The 26,779-nt window shown below is 40.4% G+C and overlaps 2 protein-coding genes across 3 annotated transcripts in view; one reads left to right on the forward strand and one right to left on the reverse strand.

Annotated features, from left to right (window-relative positions):
- The window catches only part of C6H5orf46 (chromosome 6 C5orf46 homolog), a 51,219-nt gene that overhangs the window by 1,081 nt on the left and 23,359 nt on the right, over positions 1-26,779 (reverse strand). Inside the window, exon 3 of one of the 2 annotated variants that reach the window (XM_070076269.1) lies at positions 13,888-13,958. In XM_070076269.1, the coding sequence (XP_069932370.1) occupies positions 13,910-13,958 (49 nt within the window). In that variant the 3' untranslated portion in view covers positions 13,888-13,909. Of the gene's footprint in view, positions 1-13,887; positions 13,959-26,779 lie in introns of those variants that run through there. The other variant, XM_051844379.2, reaches the window with a different exon arrangement.
- On the forward strand, positions 16,603-22,618 carry SCGB3A2 (secretoglobin family 3A member 2). Its single transcript, XM_002710294.5, has 3 exons — positions 16,603-16,764; positions 21,879-22,081; positions 22,449-22,618. The coding sequence occupies exons 1-3, from the start codon at positions 16,710-16,712 to the stop codon at positions 22,470-22,472; spliced, it is 282 nt and encodes a 93-aa protein (XP_002710340.1). The 5' UTR covers positions 16,603-16,709; the 3' UTR covers positions 22,473-22,618.

Raw genomic sequence — 26,779 nt, forward strand, 5'->3', positions numbered from 1 at the left:
GATGGATAGATAATGGCTGAATCAGTAAAGATGTTTTCCTTTTCATTTCAAACCATTATTTAAATAATAGTTTTGTTGCAGATAAGGAAGTTTTTTTTTTTAATTTTTTTTTTGACAGGCAGAGTGAGACAGTGAGAGAGAGAGACAGAGAGAAAGGTCTTCCTTCCGTTGATTCACCCCTCAAATGGCTGCTACGACCGGCGCACTGCGCTGATCCGAAGCCAGGAGCCAGGTGCTTCCTCCAGGTCTCCTATGTGGGTGCAGGGCCCAAGTACTTGAGCCATCCTCCACTGCCTTCCCGGGCCACAGCAGAGAGCTGGACTGGAAGAGGAGCAACCAGAACAGAATCCGGCGCCCCGACTGGGACTAGAACCCAGGGTGCCGGTGCCACAGGCAGAGGATTAGCCTAGTGAACCATGGCGCCGGCCAACAGGTAAGGAAGTTTCAACAGCCATTGTCAAGGGGTTAATATTTGAGAAAATATTTTTTTCCTTTTGTCTCACATATAATAAGGGAAAAAGACAAGAAGCTAGGTTTCTGTTGCAGGACCTCTTTTAGGCAATGTTAGCAGCTGTAATAACATTGACATTCAGGCCTTCCTGATGTCAAAGTCTGAGCTTTCTCCACCAGTGTTCTTTAAAACTATTTTAACTGTGAACCTAAGGTAAAAAAAATGTTTTTGTATGGCCTGGAATGTATATCCATATAAAGAGACAAACACAACTGTTAAGAAAGAAAGCATGGCCTTATAGGTGATGACTCTTGATGCTGTTTATTCTGTCTTGTTATCTACTAAATCCTGAACTGAAGTTTAAAAACTTCACTGTAGTGAAACTCTATGGACTCTCACACAGTTTTGTTAAATCACTATAACACTAGGATAAAATTCTACTTGGAAGTTGGCTCTAAATTTGTGATGGGAAATGATACTTTGGAGCTAGCAAATTAAAAGGGGAAAATGAAAACCATGGAGAAGACAGGCCAGGCTCTATACACAAATCTCACATTTGAATTATCACATAACACTGGGTAAATAAGTCTACTCAATTATGAAAATTTAGTATTAATGAACGCTTTATGTGTAAATAAACCTAGAAATGACAGATAAATATTATGTAAAATAGTATCCCCCACTTCCCATAAAATTATAATTGCTAGCTAGTAATACTATCACCCTTGTTCCATATAGTAGAGCAACAGATAAATATAAGGTCCTTAAAAAGTTCTTGGAAAATTACATGAAAAAGCCACACATGGACTGATTTCAAAATTGTTATACCAAAATAAATTTATTTTTAGATTCAATTTCCCACAAACTTTTTGATATATTTAGGCATTATGTAATCAATGTCTTGACCAAACAAATATTTTTTACTCTGGTGGAAAGACATTAACTGTAGTAGTACTACCACAGTAGATGTTAGTCATCTTTAGTGTGTTTACATTGCCTTGCCTTGTTTCAATCTCCCTCCTTCTCTTTTACCCTCTGTGTACATATCTATACATGTATATCATTGTAACTCAAGCAAATATAATATGACAGACTCCTCTTTGATTCAAGCACTAATTATTCACTTGAATAAAGAATGATGAAAAAACTCAAGAGAACTACTCTATTGTGTATTAATAACACTTTCTGGAATGAGGATGTTGGTTGGACACCTGTTGATTTTCACATCTTGTTCCCAAAGTTTACCGAGTTAAAAAAAAGTGACAGAAACTGGAAACACAGAGTCCATGATATTCAGCTTGACATTTGAAGGCCTCTTTCTTTTTTTATTTTATTTTATTTTATTTTATTTTTATTTTTTAACTTTTATTTAATGAATATAAATTTCCAAAGTACAGCTTATGGATTACAATGGCTTCCCCCCCCATAACGTCCCTCCCACCCGCAACCCTCCCCTTTCCCACTCCCTCTCCCCTTCCATTCACATCAAGATTCATTTTCGATTCTCTTTATATACAGAAGATCAGTTTAGCATACATTAAGTAAAGATTTCAACAGTTTGCTCCCACACAGAAACATAAAGTGAAAAATACTGTTTGAGTACTCATTATAGCATTAAATCTCAATGTACAGCACATTAAGGACAGAGATCCTACATGAGGAGTAAGTGCACAGTGACTCCTGTTGTTGACTTAACAAATTGACACTCTTGTTTATGGCATCAGTAATCACCCTAGGCTCTTGTCATGAGCTGCCAAGGCTATGGAAGCCCCCTGAGTTCACTGACTCTGATCATATTTAGACAAGGCCATGGTCAAAGTGGAAGTTCTCTCCTCCCTTCAGAGAAAGGTACCTCCTTCTTTGATGACCCGTTCCTTCCACTGGGATCTCACTCGCGGAGATCTTTCATTTAGGTTTTTTTTTTTTTTTTTTTTTTTTTTTTCCTCCAGAGTGTCTTGGCTTTCCATGCCTGAAATACTCTCATGGGCTTTTCTGCCAGATCTGCATGCCTTAACGGCTGATTCTGAGGCCAGAGTGCTGTTTAGGACATCTGCCATTCTATGGGTCTGCTGTGTATCTCACTTCCCATGTTGGATCGTTCTCTCCCTTTTTTATTCTATCAGCTAGTATTTGCAGACACTAGTCTTGTTTATGTGATCCCTTTGGTTCTTAGTCCTGTCATTATGATCAATTGTGAACAGAAATTGATCCTTGGGACTAGTGAGATGGCATTGGTACATGCCACCCTGATGGGATTGAATTGGAATCCCCTGGTATGTTTCTAACTCTACTGTTTGAGGCAAGTCAGCTTGAGCATGTCCCGAATTGCACATCTCTTCCCTCTCTCATTCCCACTCTTATATTTAACAGCGATCACTTTTCAGTTAAGTTTCAGCACTTAAGAAGAATTGTGTATTGATTACAGTATTCAACCAAAAGTATTAAGTAGAACAAACAAAAAAAATACTAAGAGGGATAACATATCAACTTGCTCATCAACAGTCAGGGTGAGGGCTGATCAAGTCACCGTTTCTCATAGTGTTCATTTCACTTTAACAGGTTTCCTTTTTGGTGCTCAGTTAGTTATCACCTATCAGGGAGAACATGTGGTATTTGTCCCTTTGGGATTAGCTTATTTCACTCAGCATAATGTTTTCCAAATTCCTAACAGGGATCACTTTTCAGTTAAATTTAAACACCTAAGAATAATTGTGTGTTAATTACAGAGTTCAACCAATGGTACTAGAACAAAAAAAAATACTAAAATGGATAAAGTATTACATTGTACATCAACCGCCAGGACAAGAGCTGATCAAGTCACTGTTTCTCATAGTGTCCATTTCACTTCAACAGGTTTCCCCTTGGATGCTCAGTTAGTTGTCACCGATCAGGGAGACCATATGATATTTGTCCCTTTGGGACTGGTTTAATTCACTCAGCATGATGTTTTCCAAATTCTTCCATCTTGTTGCAAATGACCGGGTTTCATTGTTTTTGACTGCTGTATGGTATTCTATAGAGTACATGTCCCATAATTTCTTTATCCAGTCTACTGTTGATGGGCATTTGGGTTGGTTCCAGGTCTTAGCTATTGTGAATTGAGCTGCAATAAACATTAATGTGCAGACAGCTTTTTTGTTTGCCAATTTAATTTCCTTTGGGTAAATTCCAAGGAGTGGGATGGCCGGGTTGAATGGTAGGGTTATATTCAGGTTTCTGAGGAATCTCCAGACTGACTTCCATAGTGGCTTAATCAATTTGCATTCCCACCAACAGTGAGTTAGGTCCCTTTTCCCCCACATCCTCTCCAGCATCTATTGTTGGTAGATTTCTGAATGTGAGCCATTCTAACTGGGGTGAGGTAAAACCTCATTTTTTGAATTTGAGGATTTATGTAGAACATCTTCATGATCTTGAGGCAGGCAAATTTTCTTAAACAGGATACATAAAAAATAGTAAAGGAAAAGATTGCTAAATTTAAGAACCTCCTTTCTGTGGCAGTGGAGGATGGCCTTGGGCCCTGCACCCGCATGGGAGACCAGGAGGAAGCACCTGGCTCCTGGCTTCAGATCAGTGCAGCATGCCGGCCATAGTGGACATTTTGGGGGTGAATCAATGGAAGGAAGACCTTTGTCTCTGTCTCTCTTTCTCACTGTCTAACTCTGCCTGTCAAAAAAAAAAAAGCTGCAGGATAAAAACCATGTGATGGCTGGTGCCATGGCTCACTAGGCTAATCCTCAGCCTGCGGCGCCAGCACCTTGGGTTCTAGTCCCGGTCAGGGTGCCGGATTCTGTCCTGGTTGCTCCTCTTCCAGTCCAGCTCTCTGCTGTTGCCCGGGAGTGTAGTGGAGGATGGCACAGGTCCTTGGGGCCTGCACCCCATGGGAGACCAGGAAAAGCACCTGGCTCCTGGCTCCTGCCATCGGATCAGCGCGGTGCGCGGGCCGCAGTGCGCTGGCCGCGGTGGCCATTGGAGGGTGAACCAACGGCAAAGGAAGACCTTTCTCTCTGTCTCTCTCTCTCACTGTCCACTCTGCCTGTTAAAAAAAAATAACATATGATGATCTCAATAGATGCAGAGAAAGAATTTGATAAAATAAAACACCCTTTCATGATGAAAACTAGCAAACTAGATACAGAAGGAACATTCCTCAACATAGTCAAAGCAATTTAGGATGAACCCATTGCCAGCATCCTATGGAGTGGAGAAAATTGGAAGCATTCCCAATGAGAAATGGTAGCAGACAAGGATGCTCACTCTCATCATTGCTATTCAATATAGTCTTAGAAGTTTTAGCCAAAGCCATTAGGCAAGAAAAAGAAATCAAATGAACAGAAATTGGGAAGGAGGAAGCCAAAATATCCCTATTTGCAGATGACATGATTCTATAAGTAGGGAACCCAAAAAACTCCACCAAGAGACTATTGGAACTCATAAAAGTGTATGGTAGAGTAGTAGGATATAAAATCAATACATCAACATCAACAGCCTTTGTACACACAGACAATGACAAGGCTGAGATTCAGCTTCTGAGATCAATCCCATTCACAATAGCTACAAAAAAATCAAATATCTTGGAATAAATTCTACCAAGGTTGTCAAAGATTTCTATGATGAGAATTATAAAACATTAAAGAAAGAAATAGAAGATTCAAAACAAATGGAAAAATCTTCCATGTTCATGGTTTAGAAGAATCAATATCATCAAAATGTCCATTTTTCCAAAAGCAATTTACAGATTCATTGCGATACCAATCAAAATATCAAAGACATTCTTCTCAGATATAGAAAAAATGATGCTGAAATTCATATGGAAACAAAGGAGACCTTGAGTAGCTAAAGCAATCCTATACAACAAAAACTAAGCCAGAGGCATCACAATACCAGATTTCAAGACATACTACAAGGCAATTATAATCAAAAGAGCCTGGTCCTGGTACAAAAACAGAAGAATAGACCAATGGAACAGAAATAGTAAAACCAGAAATCAACCCAAGCATCTACATCACCTTATATTTGACCAAGGAGCTAAAACCAATCCCTGGAGCAATGACAGTCTCTTCAACAAACGGTGTCGGGAAAACTGGACTTCCACATGCAGAAGTATAAAGCAAGACTCCTACCTTACACCTTACACAAAAATCCACTCAACATGAATTAAAGATCTAAATCTATGACCCTACACCATCAAATTATTAGAGAACTTTGGAGAAACCCTGCAGACATTGGCACAGGTAAAGAGTTCTTGGAAAAGACACCAGAGGACAGGCAGTCAAAGCCAGAATTAACAAATGGGATTACATCAAATTGAGAAGTTTCTGTATTGCAAAAGAAACGGTAAAGTGAAGAGGCAACCAACAGAATGGGAGAAATTATTTGCAAACTACACAACTGATGAAGGATTAATATCCAGAATATATAAAGAGATCAAGAAACTCCACAACAACAAAACAAACAACCCAGTTAAAAGATGGGCAAAGGACTTAAACAGACATTTTTCAAAACAGGAAATCCAAATGTCTAACAGACACATGAAAAAATGTTCAGGACCACTAGTCTTCAGGGAAACACAAATCAAAACAACAGTGAGGTTTCAACTCACCTCAGTTAGAAAGGCTTTTATACAGAAATCAACAAACAACAAATGCTGGCAAGGGTGTGGGGAAAAAGTATCCTAATCCACTGTTGGTGAGAATGTAAACTGGTAAAGCCACTATGGAAGACAGTATGGAAATACCTCAAAAATCTGATTATAGACCCACCATATGAACCATCCTTTCCACTCCTGGGAATTTACCCAAGGGAAATAAAATCAGTAAATAAAAGAGGTATCAGCACCCCCATGTTTATTGTAGCTCGATTCACATAGCTAAGACATGGAATCAGCCTAAATGCCTGTCAACCAAATAGCAGATAAAGAAATTACGGGATATGTATTTTATGGAATACTACACAGCAGTGAAAATAAATGAAATCCCGTCATTTGCGCTGGTGCTGCGGCTCACTAGGCTAATCCTCTGCCTTGCGGTGCTGGCACACGGTTCTAGTCCCGGTCGGGGTGCCGGATTCTGTCCCAGTTGCCCCTCTTCCAGGCCAGCTCTCTGCTGTGGCCAGGGAGTGCAGTGGAGGATGGCCCAAGTGCTTGGGCCCTGCACCCCATGGGAGACCAGGAGAAGCACCTGGCTCCTGCCATCAGATCAGCCCGGTGCACCGGCTGCAGCGCACCGGCCGCGGCAGCCATTGGAGGGTGAACCAACGGCAAAAGGAAGACCTTTCTCTCTGTCTCTCTCTCACCATCCACTCTGCCTGTCAAAAAAAAAAAAAAAAGAATCGTCTGTTTCAACTCTCTGATGTTTAAATTCTATCTGTCTGCTAATGGGCATCTAGTCAAAGCTTAAACACTTCAGATGGTAGGGAATGGCAGCTCCTTTCCAAAGCTGGAACCTCTCTTTGAACTTTCAACTGTTGATACTAATTCTTGACTTCAGAGCAATTCTGCTATGTCGTCTCCACAATCTTCATTCAAATATGTGTGAAAGGTGACTAAAGTACACCAAAAACTTCCCTACCATGAATTAATCCAGTCTAACAACTACTTGTCATTGGATAGTATTTCAAGTTTTTCTCCTTCAGAGTGGTCTCATTTTGTCTATGTCGTTCTTCCACTAGAAAAATAATTGTGCTTTTTATTTGATGGGCAAACACACACACACACACACACACAGAGAGAGAGAGAGAGAGAGAGAGAGCGAGCAAACAAATGCTGGTGCATTCTCTAAATGGCCAAAATGGTTGCAGTTGGGCCACAGTGTCTGCCTGTGTGACTTTGAGCTAAATTTCACATTTACCTCTCTCAGTTTTCACAATCTTTCTTCCAAAACCTTGGGTATTAGAGATTTCAGAAATTCAAAAAAAATGTTTTTCAGAGAAGCTATACAATGCATGACAGAAAGCTCAGTGGTTTCTAGAGCAGCACCCCCTACTAAAACACATCAGCAATTCTTCAGCAAAATGTGTCATATAAAGAAGTAAACAGCTTTATATCTTGACATATTTTGCTGTCAAATTAGTTATAAAATAAAGTAACAAAAACTTCAGGTTTGGGCCGGCGTTGTGGCACAGTGGGTTAACCCCCTGGCCTGAAGTGCCCGCATCCCATATGGGGGCTGGTTGGAGACCCGGATGCTCCACTTCCCACCCAGCTCTCTGCTATGGCCTGGGAAAGCAGTAGAAGATGGCCCAAGTCCTTGGGCTCCTGCACTCACATGGGAAACCCAGAAGAAGCTCCTGGCTCCTGGCTTAGGATTGACACAGCTCCGGCCGTTGCGGCCAACTGGGGAGTGAACTATCGGATGGAAGACCTCTCTCTCTGCACCTCTCCTCTCTCTGTATAACTCTGACTTTCAAATAAATAAATCTTTAAAAAAAACCTTAAGGTTCTCAGATCTCTGTGGTGTTTAGAATTAAGAATTAGGCACTGTGGATCTAAACTGGATCCATGGAATTGTCATGAGGAATAACAATCAGAATACAAATAAAGTTCATTGGTCAGATCATGGCACTAAAGTTTTTAATAAATGGCTACTACTTCTAGTGCTGTCATATATTAATTCACATTAAATTTAGGGTCAACTACTTTTCCTTTCTTTTTTTCATGTAGTATAATCTTATTTTATACTTGATTTACACAGAACTTCTGAAACTGCCTTTATATTGACTTTTCTTAAAAGGGAAGCCATTGTTGTAGAAGACCATCTGTGTTGGACCCAAAACAAATGTGAACACCGCCCTTCCAGCTTTTCTGTTGACAGATCCCCAAGTCTCACATTCCAGCTGCTTTACTCTTCTCCCAGCTTAGAAATGAGCTCCTCTGGCAATGATTAACTAAATGCTCAAATAGGAGAGAAGGAAGTATTCCAGTTGAGAAATGCAAATGTTTGCTGGGAGAAAAGAAAATGCCGCCTATGATGTGTGAAAACTAAACAGAAAGTCCATATCTAAGGTAGTACCTGATACCTGGAGACAGAAGATCAGTTAATAAGTAATCATATTTAAAATAAGGAAATATAGATGAGTATGAAGCCACCTGAGCAATTGGAGCATATTCTGGCTTCTGCTGTTCCACTCTCAATCAAACCTATTACATTTTATTAATGAATTCATTCTTGCCTGTTCATAGTTCTTTTGTTAGTCTTTCTCACACCTCAAATGCATGGCATATTTCTCCAGACTCTCCCTGGCTTCACTCTACCTGGGATATTTCTGTTGAATGTCCTGATATCAATTCAAACACATTTCATAGCACAAATCTGATTACCTTTCCTGTCAATCTTCCTTTCCCAAACTTCTGCATTTCTCTTGAGAGCATCCTAATTCTTTTTTTTAAGATTTACTTTATTATTTATTTGAAATACAGAGTTACAGAGCGAGATAGAGACAGAGAGAGAGAAAGAGAGGTCTTCCATCCGCTGGTTCACTCCCCAGATGGCCACAACAGCCAGAGCTGAGCCGATCCAAAGCCAGGAGCCAGGAACTTCCTCCGGGTCTCCCACGTGCATGCAGGGGCCCTTCTACTGCTTTCCCAGGCCATAGCAGAGAGCTGGATCGGAAGAGGAGCAGCCGGGACTAGAACCGGCGCCCGTATGGGATGCCAGAGCTTCAGGCCAGGGCTTTAACCTGCTGCGCCACAGCTCCGGTCCCAAGAGAGCATCCTAATTCTTTCAAATCTTCAGTTCAGTCATCTTTGGCCTTGACTTTCCTGGGCCTTTGATCTAATCAGCTATTTTTTTTCCTTCCCAAGTCTAAAAATCTGAAATTCTTTTAGGGTAAGAGAATAAGAACATATCTTTTTGTTTGCTTGCTTCAGTTTGCTGATCAGTGTCTTGAGGTTCCGTGGTCACAAATCCAGATAGTTAAAACTTTAGGAAATGTGACCTCATACTTAATAGAACTTACATATAAGATTTTTTTTTAAGATTTACTTATTTTTTTTTGAAAAGCAGTGTGATAGAGCAAGGGAGAAAGAGAAAAAGAGATCTTCGATCCACTGCTTCAATCTCTAAAAGGCTGTAACAATGGCTGGCTGGACAAGGCTGAAGGCTGGAGCCCAGAACTTGATCTGAGTTACCCACACCAGTGGCAGGGACCCAGATATTTGCGCCATCGCCTGTTGTCCTCCCAGGTGCATTACCAGGGAGCTAAATTGGAAGCACAGCAGCCAGGATGTGAACCAGAACTCTGATAAGGGATGATGGAGTTGCAGGCAGTGACTTAACCAGCTGCACCACAATGCTAGCCCCCCTATGTCTAACACTTTTTAACAAATAATAAAAAATTTAAAGTACATGAACATACTAAAGTTTGCTGTTAGTTCAACAGTAATAGTTAATATTTATGGAGTGTTTATTATAGAGAAAATTTAATCCCTCTGCGGTCCTGGACTTTCACATCAGAAAGGTGTGAGGACAGGGTTCCAAAATACCACACAGGGCATACTATGGAGCCGGAAGGGATGGCTACTTAACCACAAGTGATAATCAGATCAGTGGACTTCAGAGGCTTAATTTTTGGTGTGAAATGTGAAACCAACCTGCAAAAGGATCTTAAGCCTCACTGAAACTAAAAATCAGTATAAACTCTTATGAAACTTAAATAAGCCTAATTAATAGAGATAATCTGGCAACCAGAACACATAATACAAATGTTTGAGTTTCCATTTGGTTTAAAGTGGTTTGACATGCAAAGGATGTTAGTATCCTCATGTGACACATGGGTAGATGAAACTGCTGAAGCGGAGAGAGCTTATCTCTGCTTATATCATGATGGAGATGATACACTGCATTTACTGAACAACTGGGGGTTGTCCCTATCTGCAGAATGGCCTGGATGCCACAAAGATGAAAGGGGTGAGTAGGGGGAGACCAAAAGGTGAAGTAAAGTTTTACATTTGGAAGAGAGGCAAGAGGGTAGTGTTGAAGATAAATGTTTAATACAAATAGATGATTATGAATTTAAATATACTAATACATGGATGGAACTGGAGGTTAATATGTTAAATGAAAGAAGCCAAGCACAGACAAACATGTACTACAAGGTCTTACTTATATGTAGAATCTAAAAAAGTTGACCTCTTAGAAGCTGAGAGTAGAGTGCTCTGTTCTATGCTGGGCAAGATCGTTACTACCTTGCACCTCAGCATCACTTTGGGGATTCTGCGGAACACTCTAGCTATGGTGAAGGAAAGTGACAATAATTGATCTCAGGTATCCTACTGTGGCCTGAACTTCCTATTATTAGTGCAGCTTTCTAAATTTCTCCCCAGGGATTAAACTTAGCTCTGTCCTTTGTAAAGGCATTCCACAATGTTTAATGACTGCATCTCAGAATGTCTGATTTTGGCACTCATTGCCTAAGAAGGGTAGAAACAACTGAATATTAATGCAGCCTGGATTCATCAGGATGTCTGTTTATTTATCAAGACCCTAGCGTCATGGAAGGATCCTGAAGTTCCCACATACTACTATATATTAGGGGACACTGTAAAAATTTCTGAGGATTACAAAGACTCCAAGATTTTCCAGGGACATCACCCAACTCACTGTGCTCTGCCTTCACTCCGTGCCCCTTCACCTGTGTATCATCAAATTCTCTATAAGAGTTTTAAACCTTCTGCTGCAACTGAGTGCTTCTTCTAGCTGGCTTATCACCTAAGATGTAAAATAAAAACTGAAACAATATTTTACCTTCCCCTCATTTTTTCTCTAGTTTTGCAATTCATTCTTTTCTTTTCAAACAGGATCTACCTAGCACAAAAAGGTGATCACCAACCTGTACCGTAAAGTTTTGCTTGATTTTTTGTAGACAGTGTGGCACAATCTCTTAATTGGCCACAAGAGGGCATTGATGTACCTCTTTGAAAGTGATTCATGTTCAACACCAAATTTCAAAATTCCTTTTTTTTGGGGGGGGGGGTACGGGGTTTAGACTTCTATTTCACTTGGAAATAAAAAATCTGGGGGTGATTCATATATAACCTACTCCAAGTTACCAACCTGAAGGTCCCAGATCTTAGGACATGTGAGAGTCAAGGCATTGTGAGTTAAGGATTTCAGAGAAGATGTGTCTTAATTGGTGTTGAGGATCAATTAACTTTGCCTTTAACTTAAATTATTATAGCTTTGCTTATTTGATAACCAAAACCTTAAAAATTGAGACGCAAAGGGGAAAATAATTGATGCATCAATATTTACGAAGTTAGATGATTCTGTTTGTGATAAAGTCCCAAAAATAACATTCATGAAGCTTAATTAATTTCAAAATGGTTTGTTTGTTGCAGTCTTGAGCACTTTCTTCTTGAATTAAGTCTTAGGTTAAGGAAATTTTTGAAGTCGTATGATGGTAGAATTGGAGAAGATAATGAAATGATCTAATCTTCTCTATTACAAGAAATTTTTTTAAAAAAAGATTTTATTTATTTATTTGAGAGACAGAGTTACAGACAGTGAGAGGGGGAGACAGAGAGAAAGGTCTTCCACCCGCTGGTTCACTCCCCAAATAGCCACAACAGCCGAAGCTGGGCTGATCAGGAGCCAGGAGTTTCCTCCAGGTCTCCCCTGTGAGTGCAGGAACACAAGCACTTGGGCCATCTTCTACTGCTTTCCCAGGCCATAGCAGAGAGCTGGATGGGAAGAGGAGCAGCTGGGACATGAACCAGTGTCCATATGGGACGCCAGCAAAGCAGGCGGAGGCTTAGCCCACAATGCCACAGCACCAGCCCCCAAGAAATTTTCTATAGAAAATTGGACACTTTTATAGATGAGCACAATGTGCAATTACTAAATGGCCTTTTCTGTCCATTTCTAATTACATTCAGAACCTTTGCAAATTCTATTCTATATAAACTGATTCTTACAACAACAGCCCCCCAGATACTTGAACAATGTCCTAAGGGCTCCTGAGTCATCTCATCTCTAGGATGATGCTCCCAAATGTGTGATACTTCATAAACTTGGACACTGTTTTTAATGCGCATTTCCTGTGGACTAAATATGGCAACACATAATTTGCATTGCCTCCCACCAAGAAGTAGATTCTTTATCCTTGCCTCTTAAATCTGGGCTGATTGTGTAACTTGGTTTGAACAACAGAATGTGGCAGCTGAGACACTGTGTGTCGTTTTAAGCTCAACATCAGGGCATCAGTGATTTCCATTCTTACATCTTGGGACATACTTCCTTGGAACTCAGCCTATCAAGGCTCCTTGAGACAGCTCCCACTGAGCTCCTAGCCAAAGCCAATCACAAATGTCAGTGCACCACTCAGCTCCAACCGATGAAGCAGATGAAACTTGTGGTCATTTTAAAGAATCAGAGAAATCTGAGAATATTTAGTTAGGTAGGACTGAGTGGCTGTAAGGTCCAGGGTGCAAATGCTCTCAAAGTGTTGGGTTTGAGTCTAAATAGGATACACTGACTGTGACTAATACTCTATGAAAGATTTCTTTTCTTCTTTGAGTTTATTATTTGAATAATTACAGTACATTTTCACAGTTGTGTTTTCATAACCTATGATGTATGGAATGATTTCTGAAACCAGGCCTGTTGCTGATCACTCTGACTTCAAAAGAAAAAAAAAACTTGAAATTTTGTCTATGACTTGTTCCTCAGTTCTCTCTTCCGGCAGTCAAATAATAAATCCTGAATTTTTGTAGACTTGATGGAATCACAATTATGATTTCACTAATCTAATACTTAATTGCAAACCAGGATGATACACCATTTACGTCACCTCAATTAGTCCACAAAACCACATATGACAGATATTAATGACAGCTTGGTACAACCTACAGTATCTGTGAGTGTACATTGCTCAGAAATTTATTCACCAGTGATTTTGAAAAAACAAAGTTCTTTGTACTGTATTCAGATCTTTCCTGTAACTCTGAAATTGTATCAAATTTAAAACTTTCTTTAAAAATCTCCATAATTTGTTGACCGGATACCGTGAGTACCCACCACCTCCTTCCTTCCTGAGTATAGCCAAAGAAATAGGGAATTCTTTTAAGAGAAATCATAAATAAAGCTCTCCACGGTGAGTGTAATGTACAGCATGTTAAGTCATTACACGGGATACCTGTGTCCCAAGTCAGAGTGCCTGGGATTGAGCCCCACCTCCACTTCTGATCCAGCTTCCTGCTAATACTCACCTGGGAGGCAGCAGATGATGTCCCTGTCACCCACATGGGAGATTTGGATGGAGTTCCTAGTTTCTGTTTCAGCCTGGTCCAGTCCTGACTGTTACAGGCATTTGGGGACTGAACCAGAAGATGAAAGTGCTCTGTCCCCCCGCCCCAAATCTCCATCTCCATCTCCATCTCTTCTTCTCTTTGTGGTTCTTCCTTTTAAATAAATAAATAAATCTTCCCATATATTACTCACAATTAACTTGAGAAGTAGTTGTTCATGAACTTGGTGATGGCGGTGCCACAGATGAGGATACAGTTTGGAACCTGGAAAAATAAAACAGAAACAGAGAAAGTGATGATATAAATAGTATCTAACATATGTTCAATACTTATTCTGAAGTTCTGATTTTTATAAGCATTTTGCATATGTTAACTCAAGACTTCATAGCAATCTAGTAAGTTTTATTAACCCAACTACACAATAGTTGTCAAAACTGAGGGCCAAAGAGGTAAAGTAACTTCCCCAGTGGAGGAGTTGGGTATGAATCCAGACAGGCTGGCTCCAGGACCTGTGCTCCTAATCACTAAACCAAGAACAAGGACACTAAAGGAACAAAAGAGTAGCCTCAACACTAGGAAGGTTTGTAAAAGCTGAAGACAGAGTTAAGCAAACACCAGGCTTGCCAGGGGCCCACACACCTTAGTAAAAAGCCTCCCCACCCTGTACTGCTCTTTAAAAGAATCACACACGGTAAGTGTAAACATTTGGAAAGCAGGAAATGATTTATAGCTGAAGCACTAATTAAGGGCCCATAACTTGGCAAAACGCACCATGAACTTTTGGTGTTCTTTGAGTTGCACCCACATGATGAACATGCCTTTTGGTAGTTATTAGGAGGGTGTGGATCTCATATGTACAAGACAAGACAAGGCCAAGGCCAAAGCCTGGCTGGTTTGTCTGGTAAAGATGCAAGAAGCTACTTTTAGATTTAGCCAGTTAATTTCCAAAGTAGATAGCAAAGGCATAAACCAAAGGTGCCAGTAACCTGTTATTCTTGTCCCACACTTCAGAAAGGACCGCACCAAAATGAAAGGGGCCCCATGATGACTATTTTAGTTGTGGCTTAACTTTAAGTTAAGCCTCTTTGAAATAAGCTACTTGTAGCAAATATGAGTATTTCATGATATTTGCATCAAAATACACTTATTTTAAATTACATTTCCTCAAAACTGAAGTGCCCTTTTACAGAGAAAATTATGGTGTGTTGTGTTTCCATTTTCATTCATTTCAAGAGATTTTTAAATGTTTAATTCTTTCTTTAGCCATTGGTTGCTCAAGAGTAAGTTATTTCCTTTCCATGTATTATGAAGTTTCTGGAGTTTTTCTTCCTACTGATTTCTAGTTTTACTACATTATGGCCAGAAAAGATATTTGATTTAATTTTTATTCTTAAAATCTCCAATAAGGAGATGACTGACATTGAAAAGAGAGCTTAAAATACAGATCCCGGTACAAGGGGGTACACCACATCTCAGTGCGTAGGGAAAAAGGAGCAGTGTCAGTAGTCTGGATGTAGACAGAGCAGGGGAAGTGTGACAAGAGCCTTTAGTGTGGTTTCTGAGGGGACACACAGGTAAGAGAGGGTATGAAGCTCTGCTTGACTGATTCGAATAAGCTCAGTAGGTTCTGGAGTATAGGGAATGTCCCTTACTGTGTGGTACATAGTCCTGGTGTGATCAGGGCAGGGGAACAATAACCTAGAAAAGCTCAGCTAAGGAGGTCAGATTGTGGGCTCTGGATTGATTGACTTTTGCATTTAAAGCACACTCTTAGATGAGTTGTTTGCTACCTCTAGGAATGAGCTGCGTTGTGACGGGGAGTCCCTTCAGGATCAGCAAGGATCTAAAGATGTCTAAGTGTCAAAAAAGAAACAAAAGACTTAATACAATAGCTCAGAACACACGAAGCATGAAATTGTCAATTCCAACTCTTTGTGTTTGTAAACTATTTACGTATTTTATTTATTTGAAAGAGAGACAGAGACATAGGAAGCACAACGAGCTCTTTCATCCACTGGTTTACTTCCTAAACACACGCAACAGCCAAGACTAGGCATGGCCAAAGCCAGGAACTAAGAATTCAGTATATAATTCAGTATATATGCAGTATATAACTGCATAACTTGGGTGACTCAAGTAATTTGTGTAGACAAGATCTTCCATTTCGTTTTCCTACATGTTTTCACACCTTGGAGCAGTTATTTTATTTATGCTTCCGTTTTAGATTAGATGATCAATATCACAGACTACAGATATCTAATCCAAAAATAATACAAATAGAAAAAATGAATCTGAGTTCCAACAAGGCATTTTTAATTTTAGATATTTAGCTCATTATTCTCTATGAAAGCACCCAGAAGACACATCCTGAAGATGCCCCAAATAACTGGGAGATACTAGAAAAGATAACAGATCTGAGATCTTGCCAGAGTAAGTATGACAGGGGAGAGGGTCAGGTTAACTCCAAAGCAGTGGGCCGGTAATGCTGTCATGATGATTCTGCATTATAGTAGGGTTAAGATGCCCTTATCATTGATTCCACAACTGGATAGCTTGACAGATAATGTGATGCTCCAAATTTTAGGTTGATAGAAAATTGGAGAACATACAGAACTTGGGAAAAATTGTCCTTTTCATCCCAATGTAAGACTTCATTTCTTTCCAGTGTTCTTTCAGGAGGATTCTTAGGGCTCTTCACCTTCCACCTTCCTTTCTGCGCAAAGGCTTGCTCAAGAGGCACTTGAAAATGCTTTCATTTAGCGCTTTGTTTCTCACGGGAACAGGAAGGAAAAGCAGAAAACCTTTCAATGTGTTTAGTGAGGAAACATGACCTTCATATTCTTTTCTGGTGGGGTGAGTCAAGTGGTAGTGACTGATGCAGGATTCAGTAGGTGTATATAAGTGTGTATATAAAATCATCTGGCACACATTAGACAGCAGGTGGAACCATTGGTGGGTTCACTGGGTTTTCTGGTTGAATGTTAAAATTCTAGGAAAACATCACAGATACCTGTCATGAAGCTGATAGCTGTCTTCCTGCTGGTGACCATCAGCATCTATAGTTACTCTGGTGAGTATCCTGGCAGATTTGGTATTTGTCTACTTTTCTGTGAGTCGGAACATAACTAGTAAGCATTGATGCGCTGACAGTGGAGTTTGTGGAAGGAATTTTAGGATCACAAAAATCGTAACATTAGAGTATATTTCAGAGTCTGCCTGCAACTGAAACTCTAACCAATACATGAACTATCCCTAATACATCCTGTATAGGAAGTCAGCCAACTCCCACTGGAACTCAGTAAAGCGTATTTCACTGTTGGACATTTGTCATCATTAAGTTTCCTTAATCTTGAGTCAAAATATGACTTTGTAGTTTATTTTATTCATGCTTTCAAAAACTATCTGGAGTCATTTTTGGTTTTATCCCATTATCCAGATTGATATGTTCTTTCTCTTAAGACAGCTACATTTATTTGTTCATCTACTCAATGGATGTGTCCTGAGTAGCTATACTGTGTTGGACATTGAACAGGTATTAGAAGATGGAGACATGAATCGCCAATAAGTATTGTTACCAGAACTATAATTGGTAGGGGTGATCAGACTTCTTTTTTGTTTTTTTATTTTTGACAGGCAGAGTGGACAGTGAGAGAGAGAAACAGAGAGAAAGGTCTTCCTTTTGCCGTTGGTTCACCCTCCAATGGCTGCTGCAGCCGGTGTGCTGCAGCTGGCACATCATGCTGAGCTGAAGCCAGGAGCCAGGTGCTTCTCCTGGTCTCCCATGTGGGTGCAGGGCCCAAGCACTTGGGCCATCCTCCACTGCACTCCTGGGCCACAGCAGAGAGCTGACCTGGAAGAGGGGCAACCGGGACAGAATCCGGCGCCCCAACTGGGACTAGAACCCGGTGTGCGGCACCGCTAGGTAGAGGATTAGCCTATTGAGCCATGGCGCCGGCCCAGACTTCTACAGGAGTTACTACAATACTAGAGTACCACAAATGTACAATGAAATACCCAGATAGAGTTCTGTGAGTGTAATGAGAGTAGAAGATCTTAATTTCATGGTAAGGATATAGAAACTGGTGTCTTAAAGACAAAAATGGGAAGTGACCCATTTTTATTGGAAGAAGCCACTAAATTACCAGGAAGATATATTTGGGAACATCAGAAAAATGTTTCATGGTGGTAATGCTTGCTGAGAGGACAGAAATCTTTGAGTATCTTTCTGGAGAAAGATACAAATGTATATAAAACATTCACCAAAATGTCTAAAATAAGAAATATGAAGATGAGTCATGAGAAATTCTGTCCATGCCTACATTGGCAATTTTGGCTGATTTTTATAGAATCTTTGGAGGAATTTTTAACTTCACCAATTTAGGATATTTTGTTGTTGTTTAGTATGCTGGAACACGGATCTACAGGCAAAGACGTCAAAAGAACAAGGTGGAAGTAAACAGATATCCCTGCTCTGGGGGAAAATTTTGAAGGAAATACAGACTGTAGAAGAAGAAAGGAGAGATGCATATGCCCCCTTTTTTATAATTTGCGTGGGGAAACAGAAAATTTCCAAATGAAAATGAACCAATGGGGCCAGTGCTATGGTACAGTGGGTTAAGCTGCTGGCTATGACACCAGAATCCCACGAGAGCCAGGTGAAGTCCTAGCTGCTCCACTTGCAATCCAGCTCCCTGCTAATGTGTCTGGGAAAGCAGCTGAAGATGGCCCAAGTGCTGGGGCCCCTGCCACTCACATGAAACACCAGGATGGAGTTCCAGGCTCCTGATTTTGGTTTAGTTCAGTCCCAGACGTTGCAGTAATTTGAGAAGTGAACCAGTGAATGGAAGATTCTCTCATATTCTTTCTCCCCTCCACTTTTCTCTTCTCCCTCTTACCCCCTTCCTCCTTCTCTATAACTCTGCCTTTCAAATAAGTAAATAAATCCTTATTTAAAAAAGTTAAGGCCGGCGCTGCGGCTCAATAGGCTAATCCTCCGCCTTGCAGCGCTGGCACACTGGGTTCTAGTCCCAGTCGGGGCACCGGATTCTGTCCCGGTTGCCCCTCTTCCAGGCCAGCTCTCTGCTGTGCCCCGGGAGTGCAGTAGAGGATGGCCCAAGTGCTTGGGCCCTGCACCCGCATGGGAGACCAGGAGAAGCACCTGGCTCCTACCTTTGGATTGGCGCGCTGGCCGCAGTGGCCATTGGAGGGTGAACCAACTGCAAAGGAAGACCTTTCTCTCCGTCTCTCTCTCACTGTCCACTCTGCCTGTCAAACAAAAACAAAAACAAACAAACAAAAAGTTAAATGAATCATGGCATGTCATTGCTAGCAGGAGGATGTATGTGCTCATGCATACATGTTTACACATATATTGTACACACAGTTTTTGCAAAAATATAAAATTTTTCCAGTTTCTATTCTTTTTCTAATATTCATCTTCTATGTGAAAGTTATCTTTCTAAAGCCAAAGATTTAAAATGTAATCATCTCATGTTAAAACCTTGATAATTCCCCACTGCCCACAGGAAAGAGTGACAGACTCATTGGTAAGACATCCAAGGATTTCAAAAACCTGATTTTACCCAACTCTCACATCCTCACCCCCTTTATCTTCCACACCATGATCATAGCCAATTGGAATTCTGTAATCTAGCCTCTTTGGGTGGAAGTCTTGTCATTCTGTGTATCACTTTTCATCTTAATATCTAAGTGTTTTTATTGTTTTTAAAACATTGCACTTTTTTTACCTTGTGATCCTGATATCTGTCTCAAGAGATAGCCCTAACACTTCTGGGAATATTTCTATAACACTTTCCCACACTAGAATTAGTCATCGAATCCTTTGTGCTTCTACAGAGCTCTGTCCATAGTGTGAGCACAGCACATGCCACACTCTGGCACACAGAGATCTTTATTGTCCACAGATTTTATGAGGTCTCTGAAGGGAGCATCCTTGGCTTAATTGTCTATGTATCTGCACCAACTGGCATGGAGTAATTGTTCAATTATATCATAGTATTGAGTTGAATTGGTTAGGAGAAGTTTCCTGGGCTGTAATTCAGTCCATTCTTGCCCCTGAATGGAGACTCATTATTATGGAATCTCTCTTTGGTTTAAAAACTAAAATATCATATGTTCTCCCTGATTGGCAACAACTAACTGAGCACCAAAGGGGAAACTTGTTGAAGTGAAATGGACACTGTGAGAAACAGTGACTTGATCAGCTCTTGTCCTGACAGTTGATGTACAATGTAATACTTTATCCATTTTAGTATTTTTTTTTGTTCTAGTAACATTGGTTGAACTCTGTAATTAACACACAATTATTCTTAGGTGTTTAAATTTTAACTGAAAAGTGATCCCTGTTAGGAATTTGGAAAACATTATGTTGAGTGAAACAAGCCAATCCCAAAGGGACAAATACCACTTGTTCTCCTTGATAGGTGACAACTAACTGAGCACCAAAAAGGAAACCTGTTAAAGTGAAATGAACACTATGAGAAACGGTGACATGATCAGCCCTCGCCCTAACTGTTGATGAGCAGCTTAATATGTTATCCCTCTTAGTATTTTTTTTGTTTGTTCTACTTAATACTTTTGGTTGAATACTGTAATCAATACACAATTCTTCTTAAGTGCTGAAACTTAACTGAAAAGTGATCGCTGTTAAATATAAGAGTGGGAATAAGAGAGGGAAGAGATGTGCAATTCGGGACGTGCTCAAGCTGACTTACCTCAAACAGTAGAGTTAGAAACATACCAGGGGATTCCAATTCAATCCCATCAGGGTGGCATGTACCAATGCCATCTCACTAGTCCCAGTGATCAATTTCTGTTCACAATTGATTGTAATGATAGGACTAAGAACCAAAGGGATCACATAAACAAGACTAGTGTCTGCAAACACTAGCTGATAGAATAAAAAAGGGAAAGAACGATCCAACATGGGAAGTGAGATACACAGCAGACCCATAGAATGGCAAATGTCCTAACAGCACTCTGGCCTCATAATCAGCCCTTAAGGCATGCAGATCCAGCTGAAATGACCATGAGAGTATTTCAGGCATGGAAAGCCAAGACACTCTGGGGAAAAAAAAAAAAAAAACCTAAATGAAAGATCTCCACGAGCGAGATCCCAGTGGAAAAGGAGGAGGTACCTTTCTCTGAAGGGAGGAGAGAACTTCCACTTTGACCATGGCCTTGTCTAAAAATGATCAGAGTCGGTGAACCCAGGGGGCTTCCATAGCCTTGGAAACTCATGACAAGAGCCTAGGGTGATTACTGATGCCATAAACAAGAGTGTCAATTTGTTAAGTCAACAACAGGAGTCACTGTGCACTTACTCCTCATGTAGGATCTCTGTCCTTAATGTGCTGTACATTGAGATTTAATGCTATAACGAGTACTCAAACAGTATTTTTCACTTTATGTTTCTGTGTGGGAGCAAACTGTTGAAATCTTTTCTTAATATATGCTAAACTGATCTTCTGTATATAAAGAGAATTGAAAACGAATCTTGACATTAATGGAAGGGGAGAGGGAGTGGATAAGGGGAGGGTTGTGGGTTGGAGGGACGTTATGTGGGGGAAGTCATTGTAATCAATATTCTGTACTTTGGAAATTTATATTCATTAAATAAAAGTTAAAAAAAAAAAACTCTAAGTTTCCAAGATAGTCACATACAGAGTACGTTGGTAATTATTTGGCCACCAATATCTCCTGAGTGCTTACTGCATGCTAGGGTTAACTCTAGCTACACTATTGCACGTGTAGTAGCATACACTATTGCATGGGCTACAATAGTGAACACAACATAAATTCTTTGTTCTCTGACAGAAAGAAGGCAGTAAAAGGAACAAATAAAGATTTAATATTTTAGGTAATGATGAGAATGCTAGAGGGTGGAAAGTGGTGCTATTTTACCTGTAGTGCCCATAGAAGATTCTCTGAGGAGGTAACATTTAAAGAGAGACCAATAATGTGAGAAGAAAGACTTGTTGCTATCTGGGGAAAGAAAATTCCAGGGAGATGGAACAGCTTATGCAAAGGACAAGAGGCAGAAGTTTTCATGGGCTATCCAGATATGTGGGTCTGCAATGGCGCTGTTAGTGGACAAAGGGGTAGGTGAAGTCATAGACAAGAGGTGGCTGTACTTGTTTCATTGTTTTCTCTTTTGTTCTGCAGCTATTGCCTTCCTTATTAACAAGGTGCCTGTCCTTGGGGACAAGATGTTACCATTACCTCTGGACAATGTTCTTCCCTTCCTGGATCCATTAAAGCTTCTTCTGGAAACTCTGGGGATTTCTGTTGAGCACCTTGTGGAAGGGCTAAGGAAGTGTGTGAATGAACTTGGACCAGAGGCTTCTGAGGCTGTGAAGAAACTGCTGGTATCTACAACTTGTAGGGCTAATTTGCTAGGAAGAAGGGTGAAGTTACCCTGAGCACACACCACATCCTATTCTAACATGTATTTCTCCTTTGATTATTATATTCCTATAATATATGCACATCCCAGAATCTCAAAGTACAATTTCTACATTCCAAGAAAGAATTTCTGAAAGACAGAGACCTATGTTCTAGATGAAACATTATCATTCACAGCTTTGTGATTCTGAGTGGACTTACCCACTCTGAGTCTTTGTTTTCTAATCAACAAAACAGTGGCTAAGTAGGGCAATGAAAGTAAATGTGTGTGAAACATGCTAACTACATGTAAGCAGCTCTTTTCTTTATTCTTGCCCTTCTGCCTTTCAGGAGGCCCTATCACACTTGGTATAACATCAGGGAAGAGAAAGACAGAAGATAGAATCACACTGAGGAAGAAACTTCCATTCTCCCCAACTAAAATCCATTTTCTCCAACTATACACTCCATATCGTAAGATGTACCTAGTCCTGAAAAGAATAAATTAAGCAATGAAAAGATTTTCAATTTGTTCTTTTTTTTTTTTTTTTTTTTTTTTTTTTTTGGTCCGGCGGTTCTATTTAGAAGAGCACAATTAGATAGTTTTCTCCTTGGATCATAAAGTTTAGACAGCCTGGTTTTAGGAAGACATTCCAGCCTTCTAAGTAAGACTTTATTATACATTCTCCTTTATCTCTATGAAAAGTATTTTCATTTTTCTTCATCTGAAAGTGTTCCCAGAGCCTGCATTCTCCTATTAACCCCCGATTCTACAGAAAAACTTAAGGTTCGAAAAGAGAGAGAGAGAAAGAGAGCACAAAATCACCATATACTGGTTTTCTATGCAAATGCATGTGATACCTGGAGCTGAGCCAGGCCAATGCCAGAATCAGAAGAATCAGATAGGAACTCAGTTCAGGTCTGCTACATAAGTGGAAGAGACCCAACCTGTTGGATAATCACCTGCTGCTTCCCAAGGTATGCATTTGCAAGAAGTTGGAGTAAGGATCTGGAGCCACTGGGGCCGGCACTGTAGCATAGAGAGTAAAGCCACTGCCTGCAGTGCTGGCCTCCCATATGGGTGCTGGTTCGAGTCCCGGCTGCTCCATTTCTGATCCGGCTGCTCTCTGCTATGGCCTGGGAAATCGGTGGAAGACGGCACAAGCCCTTGGGCCCCTGCACCCATGTGGGAGACCCAGAAGAAGCTCCTGGCTTCGGATTAGCTCAGCTCCGGCCATTGTACCCATCTAGGGGGTGAACCAGTGGATGGAAGACCTCTCTCTCTCTCTCTCTGCCTCTGCCTTTCTGTAACTCTGCCTTCAAATAAATAAGTAAATCTTTAACAACAGCAACAAAAAAAGGAACTGGAGCCAGTAACTGAAGCCAAGCACTCTAATGTGGGATGCAGGCAAGTTAACCAAGAGGCTAAACACTTACCCACTATAGAAAAATTTGAACAATAAAAAAAGAATTTTCAAAATACTGCCAAACAAAAGTAGAATCTTACTAACTCCACTGAAATGGAGTATGCTCACCAGAATGCTAGTTTCCATTAAGGTTTTAATTATACAAGGGCAACTTGGTAGCTTTCACAGACCCTTCTACCAAGTTATGACTTTACTTAGGGGAAGGGGTTATAAACTATTCCTTTCTTTCCTCATTCTATTATCTACAGTGACACCAAAATTTTCTTTCCAAGGCATAATTCTGGTGATTTCATGATCACCTACAGAACAAAAATCTCAAATAGGGTATGGCACACAAGACCCTTCACAATCACAATGGGTCTAGTTTCACCAATATTCCTTTCTTTACCTGTGCTTTAGCCTCAGCCACACTGAACAGATGACTGAGTCTCTTTCCTTTTGACGCTCCTACCTTTCAGTAAAAAAAACCTGAGTCTCTTCCAACCTAGAGCGTCTGTCCCCATCTGCTAATCAGACCTAGCCTATGTCAGTCTTGGGACCCTTGACCTTCAGATTTTTTTTTTTTTTTGAACAAAGCTTTTGTTATCTACAAGATATCTCTGAGAGATGCCTTTTTACTTTCACTAAACAGAACACCCACTGAACTAATTCTCTCTTTCAAAACATACTCCTATGTTCTAATTTGCTATCTTAGTTTATACCACAACTATTTTTGTGGTTGCCTAAGATACATTTGGGAACCATCTAAAGCACTTCCTCTCATCAGTTCCCTTTTAATTGGCAAGCAAGCTCTGTTAATTATAAACCTTTCTCACATTCATTGTACATACTTTTAATTATCTCTACTGCTACTGCTCTTCTTAAAACCTTGTCATTTCGGGCCGGCGCTGTGGCTCAACAGGATAATCCTCCGCCTAGCGGCCCCGGCACACCAGGTTCTAGTCCCAGTCGGGGCGCCGGATTCTGTCCTGGTTGCCCCTCTTCCAGGCCAGCTCTCTGCTGTGGCCCAGGAGTGCAGTGGAGGATGGCCCAAGTCCTTGGGCCCTGCACCCCATGGGAGACCAGGAGAAGCACCTGGCTCCTGCCTTCGGATCAGCGCAGTGCGCTAGCCGCAGCGCGCCAGCTGCGGCGGCCATTGAAGGGTGAACCAACGGCAAAGGAAGACCTTTCTCTCTGTCTCTCTCTCTCTCACTGTCCACTCTGCCTGTCAAAAAATAAATAAATAAAAAATAAAAAAAAAAAAACCTTGTCATTGCTCACTGGACTGCTGCATTAATCCTCCAAATGACCTCTGTATTCCCAGGCATTCCTCTCCAATACACACAGTATAAAAGGTAATTTCCTAAAGTACAAGAACATTCCCCAGCACAAAACTCATCAATTTTTTCTTCACTTTGTTTATATTTTTTATTTTTAATGATATATGTTTTTAAATTTGTATGTATCTCATAAATACATTATGGACACAATAATTCTTCCCACCATACCTGCCCTACCACTCATTCCCCACCCCCTTCCTGCCCCCTCTCCTGTTTTATCCAGGAAAGAAAAAGAAGAAAAGAACAAATGGAATAAAAAAAAAAAACTAAGAGAATTGTTCCTCAACAGTCTAGACAAGGGCTGTTCTATGTTGCTACTTCTCGAAGGTGATTACACTTTTCCCCCACTTCCTCTTTTTCATTCCTTCATCCCTCTTCTTTCCTTTTAGAAACTTCATTGTCTTTAAAGAAGAATCCAAGGATAATACATCTTTTGTGAGTTTTTAGACATAACTATAACTTATGAGACAAAATAATATGCTCCGTTTAACATACAAAGAGGAAGTGATTCTTGAGAACAAGTTTTACTATTAAGTTTCATGGTACAACTCTTTGGGGACAGAGGTCCTTCATGGGAAATTAGTGCACAGTGAATCTTGTTGTTTATTTAATAACACTCTTACATATGACATCAGTGATCACCCAAGGCTCTTGACATGATCTGCCTTGGCTATGGAAGCTTTTTGGATCCAGTATTTCAACAAGGCCATAAGCAAAGTAGAAGTTCTCTCCTCCCTTCAGAGAAAAGTACATCCTTCTTTGGTGGTCCCTTCTTTCCACAGGGGTCTCACCTACAGGGTTCTTTTATATAGAACATTTTTTGCTGGAGTGACTTGGCTTTCTATGCCTGAAATGTTCCCCTGGACTTTCCAGCCAGACCAGAGTGCCTTAAGGGCTGATTCTTAGGCCAGAGTGCTATTTAAGGTGACTGTCACTCTATGAGTGTGCTATATGGACTGCTTCCCATGTTCTGTCAATTACTGTTTCCAAACACTTAGTCCTATTTATATGATCACTTTTTCACTTGATCCTATCTATATGGTCACTTTAACAACACTTAATCCTATCCATTAAAACTCATCTAAGAAAGGTCAGATACTATATTCTTTTTTTAAAAAAAAATATTTTTTTACATGAAAGGCAGAATGAGAGAGGCAAAGAGACCTTTAATCTACTGGTTGACCTCCAAATGGCCAGGCTGAATCCAGGAATCAGGAAGTGATCTCTCATATGGGTGGTAAAGGACCCGTACTTGAGCCATTTTCCACTGCCTTCCAAGGTGGATTAACAGGGAGCTGGAATGGAAGTGGAGCAGCTAGGACTCAAAATGGTGCTCCAATCTGTGATGCTTGTGATGCAAACTGCAGCGTAACCCACTGTGCCACAACACTGGCCCTCAGATGCTGTTTTTAAACAACAGACATATTCATAATACAATCTAGACATAATTATTTTCATACTTCTTTCAAAGTTTCCTTCATAGACAGAAGTCAAGAAATGAGACCAGCATTTTATGTCTGCATATTTGTCTGTATCTTCAGCATATTGCACAGAGCCTTCAGGTAGTCAATGTTGGTTCAGTGTTTATTCAATTGATAGGTTTGTTTCTGTTAAGTTTCATCTTGTTGAGTTGGTCCCTTTGTTCTCTCCCATCAGACATCCTGTTTAAACCATTCATTGCTATCTCTCACAGTTCAGTGTATTTTGCATCTCTGAGAAAGATGACTCCCTGCCCTCATCAGGTACTAAATGAAGAAGACTGGGTATGGCGTTTGGTGTCATTGAGCTCACAATAATAGTGTGACCTGACAATCAGTTGGTATTAGAGTTTCTTTGCCCCAGGAGCATACCAAAGAAAGGGACTGAGTGACAAGGAATATGAAAACAGATGTTTGGAAAGTAGGCAGAAACTGATGATCATCATTATTATGAAAGT

This window comes from Oryctolagus cuniculus, chromosome 6 (genome assembly GCF_964237555.1).
Source record: "Oryctolagus cuniculus chromosome 6, mOryCun1.1, whole genome shotgun sequence".
Classification (NCBI taxonomy): Eukaryota; Metazoa; Chordata; class Mammalia; order Lagomorpha; family Leporidae; genus Oryctolagus; species Oryctolagus cuniculus.